General features: G+C 45.4%; 1 protein-coding gene and 1 pseudogene across 3 annotated transcripts; one reads left to right on the forward strand and one right to left on the reverse strand.

The window, feature by feature from the left end:
- Window positions 1–195: 195 nt before the first annotated feature.
- On the forward strand, window positions 196–7714 carry LOC106585303 (protein myomaker-like; annotated as a pseudogene).
- Window positions 7715–9028: 1314 nt separating this feature from the next.
- On the reverse strand, window positions 9029–18389 carry ttc16 (tetratricopeptide repeat domain 16). Of its 3 annotated transcripts, none has more exons than XM_014171554.2 (12): window positions 17755–18383; window positions 15980–16070; window positions 15669–15758; window positions 15374–15474; window positions 14682–14811; window positions 14234–14448; window positions 13723–14015; window positions 12981–13122; window positions 11131–11296; window positions 10643–10779; window positions 10093–10252; window positions 9029–9845 (listed from the first exon to the last, which is right to left on the reverse strand). In XM_014171554.2, the coding sequence occupies exons 1-12, from the start codon at window positions 17964–17966 to the stop codon at window positions 9678–9680; spliced, it is 1905 nt and encodes a 634-aa protein (XP_014027029.1). In that variant the 5' UTR covers window positions 17967–18383; the 3' UTR covers window positions 9029–9677. The 3 variants fall into 3 exon arrangements, with proteins under 3 accessions (XP_014027029.1, XP_014027028.1, XP_045563087.1); XM_014171553.2 differs by having other exon boundaries at window positions 15669–15812; XM_045707131.1 differs by having other exon boundaries at window positions 9706–9916; window positions 15669–15812; window positions 17755–18389.
- Between the last annotated feature and the right edge of the window lie 529 nt (window positions 18390–18918).

Here is an 18918-nt window from a genome sequence, read left to right on the forward strand (position 1 = left end):
CCTGTGTGCTTGTTTCCATGTGGAGAGAACACACCAGGAAGTAGTTTGTGATGAGTTTCAGAGCAGGACCCTACATATCACTGAGGTGAATCCAGAATATCTAAGGCCCTATACATGAACAAACATTTCAATTAGAAAGCATTATGCATATCAAAGTTACAGATATGAAGAGAGTGAACGAAAAAGAGAAAGACGATGGAGAAAGTAAGAGGTTGAGTCTCTAGAATGTCTTGAGCAGCACAGAGAGAGAGAGAGAGAGAGAGAGAGAGAGAGAGAGAGAGAGAGAGAGAGAGAGAGAGAGAGAGAGAGAGAGAGAGAGAGAGAGAGAGAGAGAGAGAGAGAGAGAGACAAAAAGGCGAAAGTGAGATAGGTTGAATCTCTAGAATATCTCGAGCAGCAGAGAGAGAGTGAGAGACTGGGACTGGGAGGACCACCATGCCTGCCCACAACGTCTGCACCCAGCAGCCACATGTTCTCTCTGCTACGCTGCCTCTGTGTCTGCTACGTGCATTAGGATTCCTCTACTACACTACACTGCTAGGCTTCAATCACATGCTCCATGCAATCACACAGATAATCTATATATACAAAAGTATGTGGACAACCCTTTAAATTAGTGGATTCGGCTATTTCAGCCACACCCGTTGCTGACAGGTGTAGAAAATCGAGCACACAGACATGCAATCTCCATAAACAAACATTGGCAGTAGAATGGCCCTTACTAAAGAGCTCAGTGACTTTCAATGTGGTACTGTCATAGGATGCCACCTTTCCAACAAGTCAGTTCGTCAAACTTCTGCCCTGCTAGAGCTGCTCCGGTCAACTGTAAGTGCTGTTATTGTGAAGTGGAAACGTCTAAGAGGAACAACGGCTCAGCCGCAAAGTGGTAGGCCACACCAGCTCACAGAAGGGGACCACCGAGTGCTGAAGCGCGTAGTGTGTAAAAATCGTCTGTCCTCGTTTGCTGCACTCACTACCGAGTTTCAAACTGCCTCTGGAAGCAACGTCAGCACAAGAACTCTTCGTCGGGAGCTTCATGAAATGGGTTTCCATGGCTGAGCAGCTGCACACTAGCCTAAGTTCACCATACGCAATGCCAAGCGTCGGCTGGAGTGCTTGCCACCATTGGACTCTAGAGCAGTGGAAACGCATTCTGTGGAGGGATGAATCGCGCATCACCATCTGGCAGTCCGACGGACAAATCTGGGTTTGGTGGATGCCAGGACAACACTACTTGCCCCAATGCATAGTGCCAAATGTAAAGTTTGGTGGAGGAGGAATAATGGTCTGGGGCTGTTTTTCATGGTTCGGGCTAGGCCCTTTAGTTCCAGTGAAGGAAAATCTTAATGCTACAGCATACAATGACATTCTAGATGATTCTGTGCTTCAACTTTGTGGCAACATTTTGGGGAAGGCCCTTTCCTGTTTCAGCATGACAATGCCTCCATGCACAAAGCAACGTCCATACAGAAATGGTTTGTTGAGATCGGTCAGGGCTCTGGCCTGCACAGAGCCCTGACCTCAACCCCATCGAACACCTTTGGGATGAAATGGAAAGCCGACTGCAAGCCAGGCCTAATCGCCCAACATCAGTGCCTGACCTCACTAATGCTCTTGTGGCTGAATGGAAGCAAGTCCCTGCAGCAATGTTCCAACATCTAGTGGAAAGCCTTCCCAGAAGAGTGGAGGTTGTTATAGCAGCGAAGGGGGACCAACTCCATATTAATGTCCATGATTTTGGAATGAGATGTTCAACAAGAAGGTGTCCATTTACTTTTGGTCATGTAGTGTATATATGGTGATAGACATAGTTCAGAGAGAACTGCACATACTGCAAGTTGAGTGATATTGTCTCCCTCCCCCTCTCTCTCTCTCTCTCTCTCTCTCTCTCTCTTTCTCCTATAAAAGTGTAAATTACGAGGCAGCAAACAGAGGAAATGTGTTGTGGAGGGCTAACAATACTCCTGAGGTTTGGTGTTGTGTGGAGAAACGGTCTGGAGACAGTATGGTTAGTACACACAGACAAGAGGAAACAGAGTTTTTTTTCCCTCCACAGATGTTGGAAAATAAATATATACTGTTTCAGTCAATGACGCTCTTTCAGTGAGAGAGAGATTCTAGAATAAAAAGGTATATTCCAAAACTGAGATATAAACAATACTGGCTATTTTTTAGGTTTTATTTACATTCATTTTAGTCATCATTTATATGTCTGAAATCTGAATTATAACACATTTTATCTGAATTGTTAAGCTCTATTTATTTCTGAGGTGTCTTTAACAGTTTATTTGAAACTGCCTCACTTCTCTTAAAATTATGTAAGCTATTGAGGTACTTGATAAATTCATTTTAGTGGTTCATTTCAATGGTTCTCACCTACTTCCTCTGAGCTCAGAAGCACAGTGACTGCTCCTCTTCAGCAGGAGAGGAGAGGAGCTGTCATAACATTCTCTGATGTCCTCTTGGCTCACAGCCCAAGTTTATTCAGGCTGGTACGGCTCTTTAGACAGACACATTCATGCTCACAGACAGACAGCCAGACAGATTGGCAGACCTACACATCATCAAGCACATAGACAGTCAGTCACACACACAAAATATAACTACATACCTACACACACACACAAAGCATGCATGTGCCCTGGATATATTTTCTACATGGGAGTTTAACAGATAACTATTCTATACTCATACAGTATGTACACTGACTGTACAAAACATTAGGAACACCTGCTCTTTCCATGAGATAGACTGACCAGGTGAATCCAGGTGAAAGCTATGATCCCTTATTGATGTAACCTGTTAAATCCACTTCAGTCAGTGTAGATGAAGGGGAGGAGACAGGTTAAAGAAGGATTTTTAAGCCTTGAGACAATTGAGACATGGATTGTGTATATGTGCCTTTCAGAGGTTGAATGGTCAAGACAAAAGATTTAAGTGCCTTTGAACGGGGTATGGTAGTAGGTGCCAGGCCCACTGGTTTGAGTGTGTCAAGAACTGCAACGTTGCTGGGTTTTTCACACTCAGCAGTTTCCTGTGTGTATCAAGAATGGTCCACCAACCAAAGGACATCCAGCCAACTTGACAAAACTGTGGAAAGCATTGGAGTCAACATGGGCCAGCATCCCTGTGGAACGCTTTCGACACCTTGTAGAGTCCATGCCCCAACATAGTGAGGCTGTTCTGAGGGCAAAAGGGGGTTCAACTCAATGTTTTGTATACTCAATGTATCTCCAAGTCACTTTCCAAATATACTTTGGGTATATTCCCACAGCTTTAAAACAGTTTTTAGTTGTATTATGCGTTCACAGAGTTGACTAACTAAAACATCTTCTTTATTATTTGTAAAAGAACTGGAGGGCAGAAGGCAGAACTATTTATGAGCAAATCAAAAGGAAGCCCAGTGTTTTCTCAGATGCTTACAGGAAGTCCCTGGCAGCCACATTCCCACACTACTATCCATGACTATGTTTAGACAGGGACAGAGCAGGGGTATGGGCCTGTTGAGGTGAAAATAAGCATGATACACTTTCATTTTGTTTGCTTTCCCCCTCCTCTCACATTGCACTCTCAACAGGCTCAATCCATGACCTTTAACCTCAGAATTCTGGGGGTCAGCCCCTTTCCAGGGGCCATTACAAATTCCAAAGGTTGTACAATGGGCTGGTATGGGGAGGACACAGACCCGCCCACTGGGGTCCCCAAGCTAAGCCTGAGTGGCATTTTGGTCGTGTGCCGAGTGCTAATGTCACATCCCCTCCTGGAATCTGAGGCATGAGGGTGTGTTCCCAACTACACTGCACCCCTTTGTGTTCTCTCATCAGCCCCACAGGGCAAGTGCAACCATTGAGGAGAGATGAGGACCACCACCAGCTAGTTCTAAGGACGTAGCCCTTTCCTGCAGTCAAATGACCAAATTGCCCTCGAGTGGCCTCATGGGGGGAGTGTGTTTAATATTTTTCATCATTTCATAATTAATAAACATTATTTAAAAAAACAGCCAAAAATCTGGTGTTTCTATGTCAAACGTTTTGGTTATATTTCAGTTCTCTATGGTATATTTAAAGTGGAATATTCGGATGTAAACTCAAAATTGAATACGTTAAAACTCTATATCTGACATGTTACAGGTGTCTTCTTTTTTTAAGCCCATAATCATGTGTGTGAGGTGTATACTTTTGTTTTAAAGTAGATTTGTGTAAGACTACCAAGAAACACTGTGACCCTGATTTAGCACCCTGCAGTAATTAAAGGGCTCACCCTCTCTACCACTCTTTCTATTAACTCAGTTAGATCCATGCACTATTTATATTCACTACTTCACAACTGCCTCTGGAAAAACATTGTCCATACAATACAAACTAAGAAAAGGTTATGATTATCATATTAATACTGAAGAAAATGCATTGTAGAGTCATGTGTGTCATTTATTAGGGGCACATATGTTTACAACTTGAAGTGTAGGTCTACCTTTATGTTGCGTTTCTATCACTGTTAACCTACCAGAGACAGTATTTGTTGATGGCACTGTGTCCTGTCAGAATTGAAATGGACAGAAATTAAGTTACCGTGTAATACAATGGTACTTCAAATTTATGGGATCTGTTTAATACTAGATTTACCACGACCTACCTAGATTTACCCCGACGCACCTAGATTTACCCCGACCTACCTAGATTTACCACGACGCACATAGATTTACCCCGACGCACCTAGATTTTCCCCCGACCTACCTAGATTTACCACGATGCACCTAGATTTACCCCGACGCACCTAACGCACCTAGATTTACCCCGACGCACCTAGATTTACCACGATGCACCTAGATTTACCACGACCTACCTAGATTTACCACGACCTACCTAGATTTACCACGACCTACCTAAATGTACCACGATGCACCTAGATTTACCCCGACCTACCTAGATTTACCACAATGCACCTAGATTTACCACGACGCACCTAGATTTACCATGCATGTGACGGCCAGGCCTCTCCATCATGTTTCATTAAGTGTCCTGGAGTACTTCATCGTGTACGGAACAGCCATCTCTATCTGGGTCACACTGATAGGTGAATGTAAACAGCATTGTATCGTGACACTGTAATGGCCCATCCTCAGGGTGCGTTGTTAAGTGGCATAAAACTATGTTCAGAGGGCAAGTGAGCTCTGCAATGCAGTATCACTGAACAATTGTTTGGAAGAATGTGCTGTGTCTGTCTCTCATTCTCTACTGCACACACACACATTAACACTTGCATGCATGTGCGGACACACACGTTCACCCCCTCTATATATTTTTATATTAGTTTCAAGGGATTTTGATGAGCCAAAGTTCTACTCCGACCATGTTTGGGGTGTTGACCTGTGCTGTGGGGATATACCAGGACCGCTGGGCTGATGGGATCTACTCTGGACCAATAGGACCAGCAGTATTCATAGTCACTGTCAGGGTTGTGTGAGGACAACTTACAATATGACTATGACAAACACTGATAACAATATGCCCTAAAATTGTCATATTTACAGTAATTTAATAGATATCTCATAATCTTGTCAATGTGAAATGTATACCAAAGTTCATACTTGGTTTTTTAGGTACTGCCTAGCAACATTGCATTGATTATCTCTTCAACTGAACCTTTTATTCTAAACTGATCCTGTGTACTGTATCATATTTCAGTTACAGATAATGAAATAGATAAAGGACCTCTACCAGAGACGTGTATACACCCAACTGGTCGGAGCAGGATGCTGCTTCGGTGCCCTGGCTCTGATGCTCCGCTTCTACTTTCAGGTATCATCACAACGCAATCTCCCTCCTTCCCCGTTCCATTCACAATGAAGGCAATACTAAATGTCAAACCTAGTTGAGATGTGTTCGGCTTGCACAAGTGTGAACACATTGACATCAAAAAGTTGTTGTTTTTTATTACTGATTTCAATTAGTTTTACACGAGTGGGAATATGCCTATGTCCACAGTTTCTACCACCTGTCTGTGGCTGTGTCCTTCGTATTGCTGCTACCCAAGATGAAACGCTATGCAGGGACAGACGACCCTGCCAAGCTCAGCTGCTACACACTTTTTACCTCAACAATGCACATGGTTTCAGTGCTGGAAACATATTGCAGGAAGCACAGAACAAGTTAATTTCAGCTTGTTCAATGAGTGGTTGAATTGTGCCTATACTGCACTTAGATCAGTTCTCTCCAACCCTGTTCCTAGAGAGCTACCGTCCAGTAGGTTTTCACTCCAACCGTAATCTAAATCAAATCAAATTGTATTAGTCACATACGCATGGTTAGCAGATGTTATTGTGAGTGTAGCGAAATGCTTGTGTTTCTAGTTTCAACAGTGCAGCAATATCTAACATCTAATCTAACAATTCCACAACAACTACCTAATACACACAAATCTAATCTAGTGCACCTGATTCTAATAATTAGCTGGTTGATAAGCTGAATCAGGTGAGTTACAACTGGGTTTGGAGTGAAAACCTACAGGAGTGTGCTCTCCAGGAACAGGGTTGGAGAGCCCTGACTTAGATAATAATTCACAGTGACTTCAATGGTGCTTGTACCAGAGCTGCCATGTCTACAGTTGAACAAACATACTTGCTAAATTGCTAGTCAGATATAATGTGCTGTAAGCTCCAATAGACACCTTTGTTTCTAAACTCAGCACTGAAAAATATTACTTGTCTCTTATTCCCTTCTCTCAGTGTTTCACAAACTCGGTCCCGGGGACCCCAAGAGGTGCACGTTTTAGTTTTTGCTCTAGCACTACACAGCAGATTCAAATAACACATCATTAAGCTTTGATTATTCAAATCAACTGTGCAGTGATAGGGCAAAAACAAAATGTTCACCCCTAGGGGTCACCAGGACCGAGTTTGGGAAACAATGCGCTAACTTGTCACACTCTGTCATTTACTATCAGCCACCCTTTCCTGCTTCTACGAAGGAGGACAAGAAGACCCCGTCTCTAACCATTTGGACCATTCCCACTGAACAAGCCTTGGACACGGGCCTGCAGCTCACCAACTCTCTCTCTGTACAACTCACCTAGTAAGAAAGGACTGGACTTCAGCAGCACTAAACCTGTTCATAAAGGACTGGACATCAGCATGCTCAAAGAACAGAATGGCTGGAAGTGACCCCACAAGACAGATACTTTTATAAGTCAATTGGTCTTGGTGATGTCCAGAGAGAGCAAATGGACAAAGATGTCATACAATTAAGGGTTACAGGGAAAACAGACATCTACAAAGGTCAAGCCCTGTACTGTGCCCTCAAGGACCTGAAGAGTATGGCTGTCTCTTCCCCCTGTACAGAAAACAGGCGATCAGCCCTCTACTTCAAAACACAGGGAGACTGACAGGGAGAGGGTTCCTGAGGCAAACCAGTAAAACTGACTGGAAAATTTGTGAGTAGCACAAACCGGCAGACATTTTCTCTCTCCAAGATGAATAAATTGTCTTTCAAACGTTTCTCAGAAGAACCTAATGTCTGCTCCTCTCTCTCTCTGAGAAAGGAAATATGCAGTTAAATACGGTTATGAAAATTACAAGATTGTGAAAGCACATTTTACTCGCTTTAATATATCCCCTAGGTGCCAAACATGTCATCTGGTGCATCAGACTTTTGAGTGTAGCGGAATCCGGTCCAGACACTAGGCTGTAAACCAACTGCAATGCTTTAGAATGTTTTTGAGGCGGCAGGTATTTATTCCAGTAAAGTGAGTGAACAAGCAACTTTCACTTTATTTCCTTACTTTGCAGCCTCACTCTCTTTAACCATGATGAACTATACTTTATATAATGCCTATTTATTGTAATGGGAAGGTTTGTATCTAACTGTGTTTCACTATCATGTACGTAAATATTTTTTGTAAGAAATATTTGAAAATAAAGTGTTTGCTTCATTTGATCTGATTCTGCATCCTTGAGCAGAGACACCTCATGTGAATGGAAAATAACTACCTGTATCTGAGTAATTTTGTATCACCATTGATATACACCATAACTGGCAAATAAATGAAGCAGCGCTAATCCACTTAAAGCCCTACACATCATAAAACGGCAAGACTGCTACATTTCCCTTTCAGGATGACATAGTGGCGTGCATTAGCTGCACGTCACCTGCTCCGAACACTACCCAAAGAGTTCAAACGTGTTCTGAATGTCTTAGACAAAACAGTTTCCAGCCAAACGTGAATGAAACTTCTCCGGTTCACCATAAATTCTTTGACAGGGTGCCAAGCCACCAGCTCCTGTGCCCAGAGAAAGGCGTTTTTGTCTGAGGTAAAACCTGACGGCCACTGGGATCTCCTGGACGCATTTCCCATTCCTGACAGGACAGTAACCTGAAACTTTTATTACGCGGGTGTCAAACACTTTCAGCTCCGTTACGACCACCGTCTGTCCCAGACCACTTTGTTCAGGGGCTGCAGCCCACACACACACACACTGTCTGAGGGAGCTGAACCAGGCACCAAGCACCATCCCCACTGAGACACCACATTGTAAGGCGGCGGCCCGACCACGCTCTCCAAATGGAGCGACTGAAAGTCAACACTACATCTGAGGATTGACATCAGTCTGGGCATGGGCTCCGTGGTCGTCTGCACCAACATTGGACGAACACCATTGAGAAGATTTGGGTGGTACCTGGCATACGGTGTATGAACATGTACTTTTATACTACTTTCTCCGCTGTTCCACTCCGCATGTGACTATGCCACTGCTCTCAAATTCTTATACCTGCAAGGGGAGCTTGTTTGTACTGTTCGTTCATTCTGGTCACAAATAAAGCATTGTTTGTACAGCAATTGAAATAGCTGGTATGGATGGATGGAGTGCATGTGATCAGCTACTGCTGGGGTGTTTTCTCCAGGGTTGAGTGTCACAACTTCTTTCTCCTCAGATGTTACTACAGTTCAGGGAGGGGGCAGCTGCTTCGCTCTCAAAACGACAACTTCTCTCCAGTCTCCCATGTACAATATGCTACAATCCCCAACTATTACACACTGTGAACCACTTTATTGCCACGCATAAAATATTTTAAACTCTAGATCTATTTACAGGACCAGTATGAATTCAATCTATACAATTGTCTATAATCTGGATAAATATCTTTTAATTTGGCAAAACATACTTTTCAGACAAATTTCCAACGCAAAACAATCTGTTAAAAATAAAGATTTACTGTATACTGTTAAAAAAAATTGCTAAACAGACAATGGTATTACCATTCAACTAAATTCTCAAGCTTATAGAATCGACACAATAGAGCTACAGTACAGTATCTCCGTCCTTTAAGTCTGTCATATCACTGAACTGCCCCACCTATTCCCTTTTGTCATTCACGCCCGTCACGTCTACATATGCCTGTTAATCTATGGACATAAACAATACAAAAACTTGAGGAAAATACCATAACAAAATCCTTGTGCCCTGACAATCTAGATTAATGGATCAATTAAATCCAAACAGGTGAGGTGGAACTATGGAAAATTGTGCCTCTACTGACACCTATTGGATTAAGAACAATATGGTACCATCACAGCCTCTACATTACTATGGCTTTACTCAAGCTCAGAGGGTTGAAGAGCAACAGTGGATCAACAGTTCCACCATTTCAACCGAACAGTAGTAAATGCCATAGTGTTGCTGCTCATTTGGAATTCACTCCAAACCCCCCAAACTTCCTCCAGTGGTATGGCCTGTCGTTTGAGCCCAGTGAAGACTGCTCCTGTTCCACTGTGCGGGCGGGGGCCAGACGGGGCCCGTCATACTGTAGAGGCTGCCGCCATTCGAGGGCCAATCGCACTGCTCGCTTCACCTGGCACAGCCAACACAGGAAGTGCACCTTAGGTCAGTGTGAGAGATGCTCTCAACAGGTGGAAGATCCAACTAAAACAAATATTGATCAATGGTGAATGTGACTGGAAAGCATGAGCATTTTATGTGATTTGGTGAATAAGGTATGGAAAAGAGTTTGAATTGAAGGGCTTTATTGAGTGACCTCATTAGATGAGGTTACATGAGTTTGTCTGTCCCAGTGTCTGGATGTCTTCCTGGTCTTGTACCTGCTGATTGATCCTGACAATCTGCTGGTATACCTCCTGCGGGGCCACACAGGCTTTAAGAGGCTCCGCCCCCTGGTCAAACTGGTCCTCTGAGGATTGGCTGTCAGACTGGCTGTCTGCATCATGCGACAGGGTTATCTTGTCAAGCCCAGTGCACATTCTGGGGAAACAAGTTAAGGAGATCTGTAATTAGCATCCACCACAGTTAGTTTGTACACTTTGGGACTGGTGAACACACCCATATTTAGCCTATGAAAGAAATACAAATCACTTCCAATTGAGACTGTTGAAAAAGCTTATTTGTAGTCCAGGAAAAGGCTTCATCTGGACCTGTGCAACTGCCCTTTAAACAAAATATGTCAAAAAAGTACCTGAAGTGTGCTTAATTTAGCTTGGTTTCTGCACTTTGGGAACTATTCCACTGGTTCTATTGTACCTGGCAAACTAAACCAAGTGAAGATTAAGTATTGGACATATATCTTTCTGACTCAGGTCTGACCTGTTTTAGCAGTAACAGGGAGGGGTTGCAGACAAACAGTGCTAGCCTAACCTTAGCACGGAGGATGCAGATTGTTTGCAGGCCTGGATGCTGTCCATCAGCTGGGCTTTGACCGTCCTGGCCGTTTCACTGGACAGAACATCTGACACGGAGCAGCCTGGGAATAGACTCAGCAGCAGAGGGACCACCTACACACACACACACACACACACACACTCTACACACTACAGCAGTCAGTTCTGCACCGTGGGAGTTCCGCACCACTTTATGAAACATTTATTACATAAAATGAAACGTTGGTTAAAAGAAAGAATCAACCATTCATATATTTATAAAAAAACATGTTTGGTTTCCCCCCCAATCAGGAAACAAGTAGTGAGAGCTTTGTACTTGCATAACTAGGGCCCTTCGTATTTCCTGACAAAGTCACGTTAAGCACTTGCCATAAAAGCTCAGAATATCTGGTCCATAGTTTTGTACAGGCCAAGGTTAGTTTTATGGATAGAGTGGATGAGACATATAGGTGTTGAGGGTCTTGCCTGATCATTAGTGGGGTCCAGGATGAGGGTACTGATGGCATCCTGCTTGGCCCCCTCAACGTTGGGCAGTTTACTGTGGGCTTTGGCTCGGTTCTCATAGTACCGGCTAACTCCAGGGTTATAATTGATAGCCTCAGAGAACTTGTCAGCTGCCTCCTGGTACTTCCTGCGGTGAAGACAAGAAACAGTGGCGTGGATGATAGACTCACCGGTCCTGGTAGCAGTGTGTTCCCAGGGTGTTGATGATGAGACTCACCGGTCCTGGTAGCAGTGTGTTCCCAGGGTGTTGATGATGAGACTCACCAGTCCTGGTAGCAGTGTGTTCCCAGGGTGTGGTGGATGAGACTCACCGGTCCTGGTAGCAGTGTGTTCCCAGGGTGTTGATGATGAGACTCACCGGTCCTGGTAGCAGTGTGTTCCCAGGGTGTTGATGATGAGACTCACCAGTCCTGGTAGCAGTGTGTTCCCAGGGTGTGGTGGATGAGACTCACCGGTCCTGGTAGCAGTGTGTTCCCAGGGTGTGGTGGATGAGACTCACCGGTCCTGGTAGCAGTGTGTTCCCAGGTTGATGATAGACTCACCAGTCCTGGTAGCAGTGTGTTCCCAGGGTGTTGTGGATGAGACTCACCGGTCCTGGTAGCAGTGTGTTCCCAGGGTGTGGTGGATGAGACTCACCGGTCCTGGTAGCAGTGTGTTCCCAGGGTGTTGATGATGAGACTCACCGGTCCTGGTAGCAGTGTGTTCCCAGGGTGTTGATGATGAGACTCACCGGTCCTGGTAGCAGTGTGTTCCCAGGGTGTTGATGATGAGACTCACCGGTCCTGGTAGCAGTGTGTTCCCAGGGTGTGGTGGATGAGACTCACCGGTCCTGGTAGCAGTGTGTTCCCAGGGTGTTGATGATGAGACTCACCGGTCCTGGTAGCAGTGTGTTCCCAGGGTGTTGTGGATGAGACTCACCGGTCCTGGTAGCAGTGTGTTCCCAGGGTGTGGTGGATGAGACTCACCGGTCCTGGTAGCAGTGTGTTCCCAGGGTGTTGATGATGAGACTCACCAGTCCTGGTAGCAGTGTGTTCCCAGGGTGTTGATGATGAGACTCACCGGTCCTGGTAGCAGTGTGTTCCCAGGGTGTTGATGATGAGACTCACCGGTCCTGGTAGCAGTGTGTTCCCAGGGTGTTGATGATGAGACTCACCGGTCCTGGTAGCAGTGTGTTCCCAGGTTGTTGATGATGAGACTCACCGGTCCTGGTAGCAGTGTGTTCCCAGGGTGTTGATGATGAGACTCACCGGTCCTGGTAGCAGTGTGTTCCCAGGGTGTTGATGATGAGACTCACCAGTCCTGGTAGCAGTGTGTTCCCAGGGTGTTGATGATGAGACTCACCAGTCCTGGTAGCAGTGTGTTCCCAGGGTGTTGATGATGAGACTCACCGGTCCTGGTAGCAGTGTGTTCCCAGGGTGTTGATGATGAGACTCACCGGTCCTGGTAGCAGTGTGTTCCCAGGGTGTTGATGATGAGACTCACCGGTCCTGGTAGCAGTGTGTTCCCAGGGTGTTGATGATGAGACTCACCGGTCCTGGTAGCAGTGTGTTCCCAGGGTGTTGATGATGAGACTCACCAGTCCTGGTAGCAGTGTGTTCCCAGGGTGTGGTGGATGAGACTCACCGGTCCTGGTAGCAGTGTGTTCCCAGGGTGTTGTGGATGAGACTCACCGGTCCTGGTAGCAGTGTGTTCCCAGGGTGTGGTGGATGAGACTCACCGGTCCTGGTAGCAGTGTGTTCCCAGGGTGTGGTGGATGAGACTCACCGGTCCTGGTAGCAGTGTGTTCCCAGGGTGTGGTGGATGACACTCACCGGTCCTGGTAGCAGTGTGTTCCCAGGGTGTTGTGGATGACAGCGAGGCGGATCCAGATGACCTGGTCATCAGGAGACATCTCCTTCGCCTGCTGGTAGTCAGCCAGGGCAAACTCCCACTCGTCCTGCTTGAAGAAACAGTCTGCAGAAACCACAACCACCTTTATAAATATAAGAGGTGATGTGTGCGGTCTACCCAGATGCACTCATTCCTGAAATTGGATGTTATGGATGTGGCATAGCCACAGAAGGTAGGGGTGCTGAGGGTGCTGCAGCGCCCCCTGATAAATCCGAATTTAAAAAAAATAAAAGAAATCCACAAAATTAGTGCCCTGGCCCTTTATTACTCCGGTATGAGCGAACAAAAATAGCCTTCAGCAGCGCAGGGAGAAAAACTATTCTCAGCACCCCGACCCCTAAACATCTTCCCATGGATATAGGTACTGACTTTATGCATTAACGTATTCAAGTTGTACGAGGAGATATAAAAACCACATCACCAGTCACTTCAAACACATTCTCTTTTGATCTCAGAGACTCCTGTCCACCATCTATAGTCACACAATATTGTTATTTCACTGGGCCAGACTTCAATTGCACCTTTTTCAAGAGGGAGCCCACAACCTTCCTCACCTAATTTCACCTCAGCCAAACTCACCTCATTCGCCTCCACCCCCTCAGACATACCTCACTTCCCTGATCTTCCCCTCCTCTATTATCCCCTCCCCTCATCTCTTCTCACCTCCTCTGTTGATGTAGAGGCCACTCTCCTCCTTCTGCTCCTGGATGGCCTTGTTGAGCAGCAGGACTGCCTCTGTGTAGAAGCTACGGGAGAAGCACTGCACAGCAAAGTCATTGTAGGTGAGCACCAGCTGGACCTGGGCCTCCCCCTGCACGGCCCTCCAGTCTTCCTGGGTGTGTCCGCTCAGCTCCGACCCCTGGTCTCCCTTGTCTCCAGCCTCACTCAGCTCCACAGCCAGGACCAAGTCCTCAATGGCAGCAGTAAACTCTTTCAGCCTGCGGTACAGAATACCCCTATGGTGCAAAATACTACATATTAGTGGATAATAGACAGTATGTATCCTCATTTACTACAGATTGGTAGAGAAGCTTCTAACAAGTACATGTATATCTCTTCAGTGGTAGCGGAGAATGGTATGGTAAAATGGGGTCAGGTATGTATCAGATAAGCAGGCCCAATCAACCCCCTTGGTTGGTGTATCAGAACCTGATAAATACTCTGCCATCAACACCTGAAGAGGTAGTGCCGCCCAGTCTCAGGGCAATTCTCCAGGGCTGTGTTGATCTTGGACAGGGCCTCTGTGAGCTCCCCTGCCAGGGCCCTGCTGACGGCCTGCTGCCTGGCCCTTTCACTGGCCTCCTCTAGCTGGCCCAGCAGGGCACCTGCCTCTGGGCACGACGGACTGAGAGTCAAAGCTGACCTCAGATCATGGTAGCACATTTTTACCTGTATAGAGAATTGTGCTGTCATTACATTAGAATGCATGTAAATGAGACTTTTGATCATTTATATAGATAAAAGTGGCAATGACGTCACACGTGTTGAGCTAGTACATAAGCTATTTATCCCTAGGGTTAAAACTAGAAATCGCCACACCTTTGTTCTTTCTGGCATGGTATTGTCAGATATTGCCCAGTGTTTAACACAGAGGTAACGGAGTGTGAGAGTGCACTACTGACCTGGTTGAGCTGTTTGTGGAGCCGTGCTCTGAGGGTGAACAGATCTGCGGTCTGAGAGTCTGCCTCCAGCCAGTTACTGACCAGCCTCAGACAGTCAGTATAACGGCCCAGGGCCGTCAGACATGCCAGGCTACAACAGCAACAAAGAGGGACACTTCAGTGGTTCACACTTTAAATCTTAGGCGAATAGCACCATCACATGGCTGTACAAGGCGTCTGTCTATCTGTAGAGAGGGCTGAGGTCGAAGGATCTCACATGACCTCCTTACGCCGCGTCCACACAGGTTATTGCCGTACGGTACATTTTACGTAGTCTTCACAATCCATGTGCCGCATCACAACAAAAAGATTCACACCACACATTAGCGACTTGTTCTGTGGTTTACTACTGACACCACACGGCAAAGCAACACACAAGTTTTAAAAATCCAACGCATGCGACACACTGCATGCAGTGCCACGAACCGCAACCTAGTCCCGCAGATGAGCTGCAGAGGTGCAGATTGCCTCCAAATTAAATTAATGGACGTCTGCCGGAATGGTTACAGTTTGACGTAACCTGTATGCATGAGGCGTTGGGCAGATAACATATGGAGCCAAAGAAAGTGTTTGTAAATAGAGGGAAACAGTAACACATCTATTATTTTTATGCACATAGCTCTCCATGTGAATAACTCGTATTTCACACCGACCTCCTCATGTGATATGACCTGCAGCTAGGCTTTAGCTCGGCAGCCTTGGCAAACGACTCCAGAGCATCCAGGAACATGCCCTTATCATACAAACATTGGCCCTGTGGAGTGGACAATATTTTATATATATATTACAAACTGTTTTCAAGTGAAAGCAAGAGGTATTTCAATAGTGCTGGATGCTTGCTTGACTGTGTAGGAATGATCATCCTGTTTGAATCTGAGACTATTATAAGAAGTTCACAGCATCACACAGCAGGCCGCTTTGGGGGACAACCTCCCTCCTCACTCTCACCTGTAGGTAATAGATGAAGGCCAGACGTGTGTGTAAGGTCTTAGCCTGAGGCTCCAGGAGGCAGGCATGCCTGTAGCTGACCACTGCAGACTGGAAGTCACATAACTGTAAATAGGCCTCCGCCTGGCTCACATAGAGCTGGGTCTGGATGTCAGGACACATATGACAACTTCAAACAATTCTTTCAGAAAAATCTGACTATATTTCAGTTAAACAATCAATCTCACTCCCATCTGTTCTCCTTCCAACAGCAGTTACTGTAGACATTCAGAATGATTTGGTACTTGATGTCAATTTATGTGGTTCTGTACCTGTTTCGGCTGAAGATTGATAGCTTTAGCAAAGCATGTCACAGCCTTTGAAAATTGGGACTCTGCCATTGCCTCTTCTCCATTCTCATAGCTGCAAATCGATAAATAAGGTGAGTGACCCTTGGCAAACTCATCTTCAGAGATCCTATTGACATGTGATCAAAGTAAAACAGTCATGGCCAAAAGTTTTGAGAATGATACAAATATTAATTTTCACAAAGTCTGCTGCCTCAGTTTGTATGATGGCAATTTGCATATACTCCAGAATGTTATGAAGAGTGATCAGATGAATTGCAATTAATTGCAAAGTCCCTCTTTGCCATGCAAATGAACTGAATCCCCCAAAAAAATTCCACTGCATTTCAGCCCTGTCACAAAAGGACCAGCTGACATCATGTCAGTGATTCTCTCGTTAACACAGGTGTGAGTGTTGACAAGGACAAGCTGAAGATCACTCTGTCATGCTGATTGAGTTCGAATAACAGACTGGAAGCTTCAAAAGGAGGGTGGTGCTTGGAATCATTGCTCTTCCTCTGTCAGCCATGGTTACCTGCAAGGAAACACGTGCTGTCATCATTGCTTTGCACAAAAAGGGCTTCACAGGCAAGGATATTGCTGCCAGTAAGATTACACCTAAATCAACCATTTATCGGATCATCAAGAACTTCCAAGGAGAGCGGTTCAATTGTTGTGAAGACGGCTTCAGGGCGCCCAAGAATGTCCAGCAAGCGCCAGGACCGTCTCCTAAAGTTGATTCAGCTGCGGGATCGGGGCACCACCAGTACAGAGCTTGCTCAGGAATGACAGCAGGCAGGTGTGAGTGCATCTGCACGCATAGTGAGGTGAAGACTTTTGTAGGATGGCCTGGTGTCGAGAAGGGCAGCAAAGAAGCCACTTCTCTCCAGGAAAAAGATCAGGGACAGACTGATATTCTGCAAAAGGTACAGGGAATGGACTGCTGAGGACTAAGGTAAAGTAATTTTCTCTGATGAATCCCCTTTGCGATTGTTTGGGGCCTCCAGAAAAAAAGCTTGTCCGGAGAAGACAAGGTGAGCGCTACCATCAGTCCTGTATCATGCCAACAGTAAAGCATCCTGAGATCATTCCCTTGCTTCTCAGCCAAGGGAGTGGGGCTCACTCACAATTTTGCCTAAGAACACGGCCTTGAATAAAGAATGGTACCAACACATCCTCCGACAGCAACTTCTCCCAACCATCCAGGAACAGTTTGGTGACAAACAATGCCTTTTCCAGCATGATGGAGCACCTTGCCATAAGACAAAAGTGATAACTAAGTGGCTCGGGGAACAAAACATTGATATTTTGGGTCCATGGCCAGCAAACTCCACAGACCTTAATCCCATTGAACTTGTGGTCAATCCTCAAGAGGCGGGTGGACAAACAAAAGCCCACAAATTCTGACAAACTCCAAGCATTGATTATGTAAGAATGGGCTGCCATCAGTCAGGCTGTGGCCCAGAAGTTAATTGACAGCATGCCTGGGTGGGCTGCAGAGGTCTTGAAAAAGAAGGGTCAACACTGCAGATATTGACTCTTTGCATCACCTTCATGTAATTGTCAATAAAAGCCTTTGACACTTATGAAATGCTTGTAATTATACTTCAGTATTGCATAGTAACATCTGACAAAAATACCTGAAGACACTGAAGCAGCAAACTTTGTGAAAATTAATATTTGTGTCATTCTCAAAACTTTTGGCCACGAATGTACATTGTCAACGAAGCTGCATCAATCTGTTGCCATGTCAAACTCACTGTTCAATGGCTTTGTTTGTTAAAATGTTAATGAGATCAGGCCGGTCCCCTCTCCGGCTTTCAGATGATAGGAAAATGCTGCTGGACCCAAAGAGCCGGCAGATGGCCTGTTTACGCCGAGCCTCAACGAGCACTTCCTCCGACACAGCAGTGGGGAACAAAACCCTGTCGTCGTCGACCTGTTGGTCCATCTTCAGAGCAGGAACAGCCATGCCTTATATTATGCAGCTAACGTTAGCTAGCAATTTGTTGGAATTCATAGCTAATGTAGGGGATCGCAAAATTGCCTACTTCATAATTCTAACGTACCAAAGTATTTGCATATAACAGGCTAGCTACTTAGCTATTAGTGCGAAAAGTTTCTGCACAGTTGTTTTTCTCTCTGCTTTCAGTCACTGTTGATAGCGCCATGTAACCAAGGGAGCGAACAACATGTGGATGAGCGGCTAGTGGATTTACCACGCCCATTCTGTCTGATCACAAGCTTTTGTTGCATAAATAATTACAAATGTTATGTTTTGAGAAGTCTTTCGAACTTTAACCTGAAAGGCAAAGAAGAAGCGATTTGTTTTACTCTGCCCAAAATCGGTCCATGAAAATAGCCACACGAAGTGAGGAATTTTTGTATGGCAGTCAAGGAGAGAGTGGGCTGATTCGATTATGCTGAGCCCCGGGACCCCTGTATATTGCTCGTGACGTGCAAAAGCGGGAGTCGCGCCCTTCTCAAATCGAACAGTAATCTGCTCCGCTCATAAACACACTATCTATTTTCTAAATAAATGTTTGGATTTTCAAACTAGTTTTCATTGGAAGGCAGATAATACGTTTTTTCAAAGGCAATCATGTGAAAATAAGCATCCTTATCATTACTCCTCGTGGTTAATTACGGACATTTTGTTTTGAAGCGATTTCGCCGTGGTCTTCGAACGGGGCTCCTGGCACACGCCCAGGAGGCAGCCCGGTTCGAAACGAATACAATCAACTTTCACCCGGGTCAGATTAATCGAATCTCCACAGTGAATTTGGTCAACAACAATTATTATTTGCCAATTTCCTTCATGAGGCGTATTTGATCGAATATACGTTTCGTAATAGTTAGGTTGTTACAAATGTACTGATATAAGTGGACGCACGTGGCATTTCGGCAATAAAAAACTATTACTT

Source organism: Salmo salar, chromosome ssa24, assembly GCF_905237065.1.
Source record: "Salmo salar chromosome ssa24, Ssal_v3.1, whole genome shotgun sequence".
Lineage (NCBI taxonomy): Eukaryota > Metazoa > Chordata > Actinopteri > Salmoniformes > Salmonidae > Salmo > Salmo salar.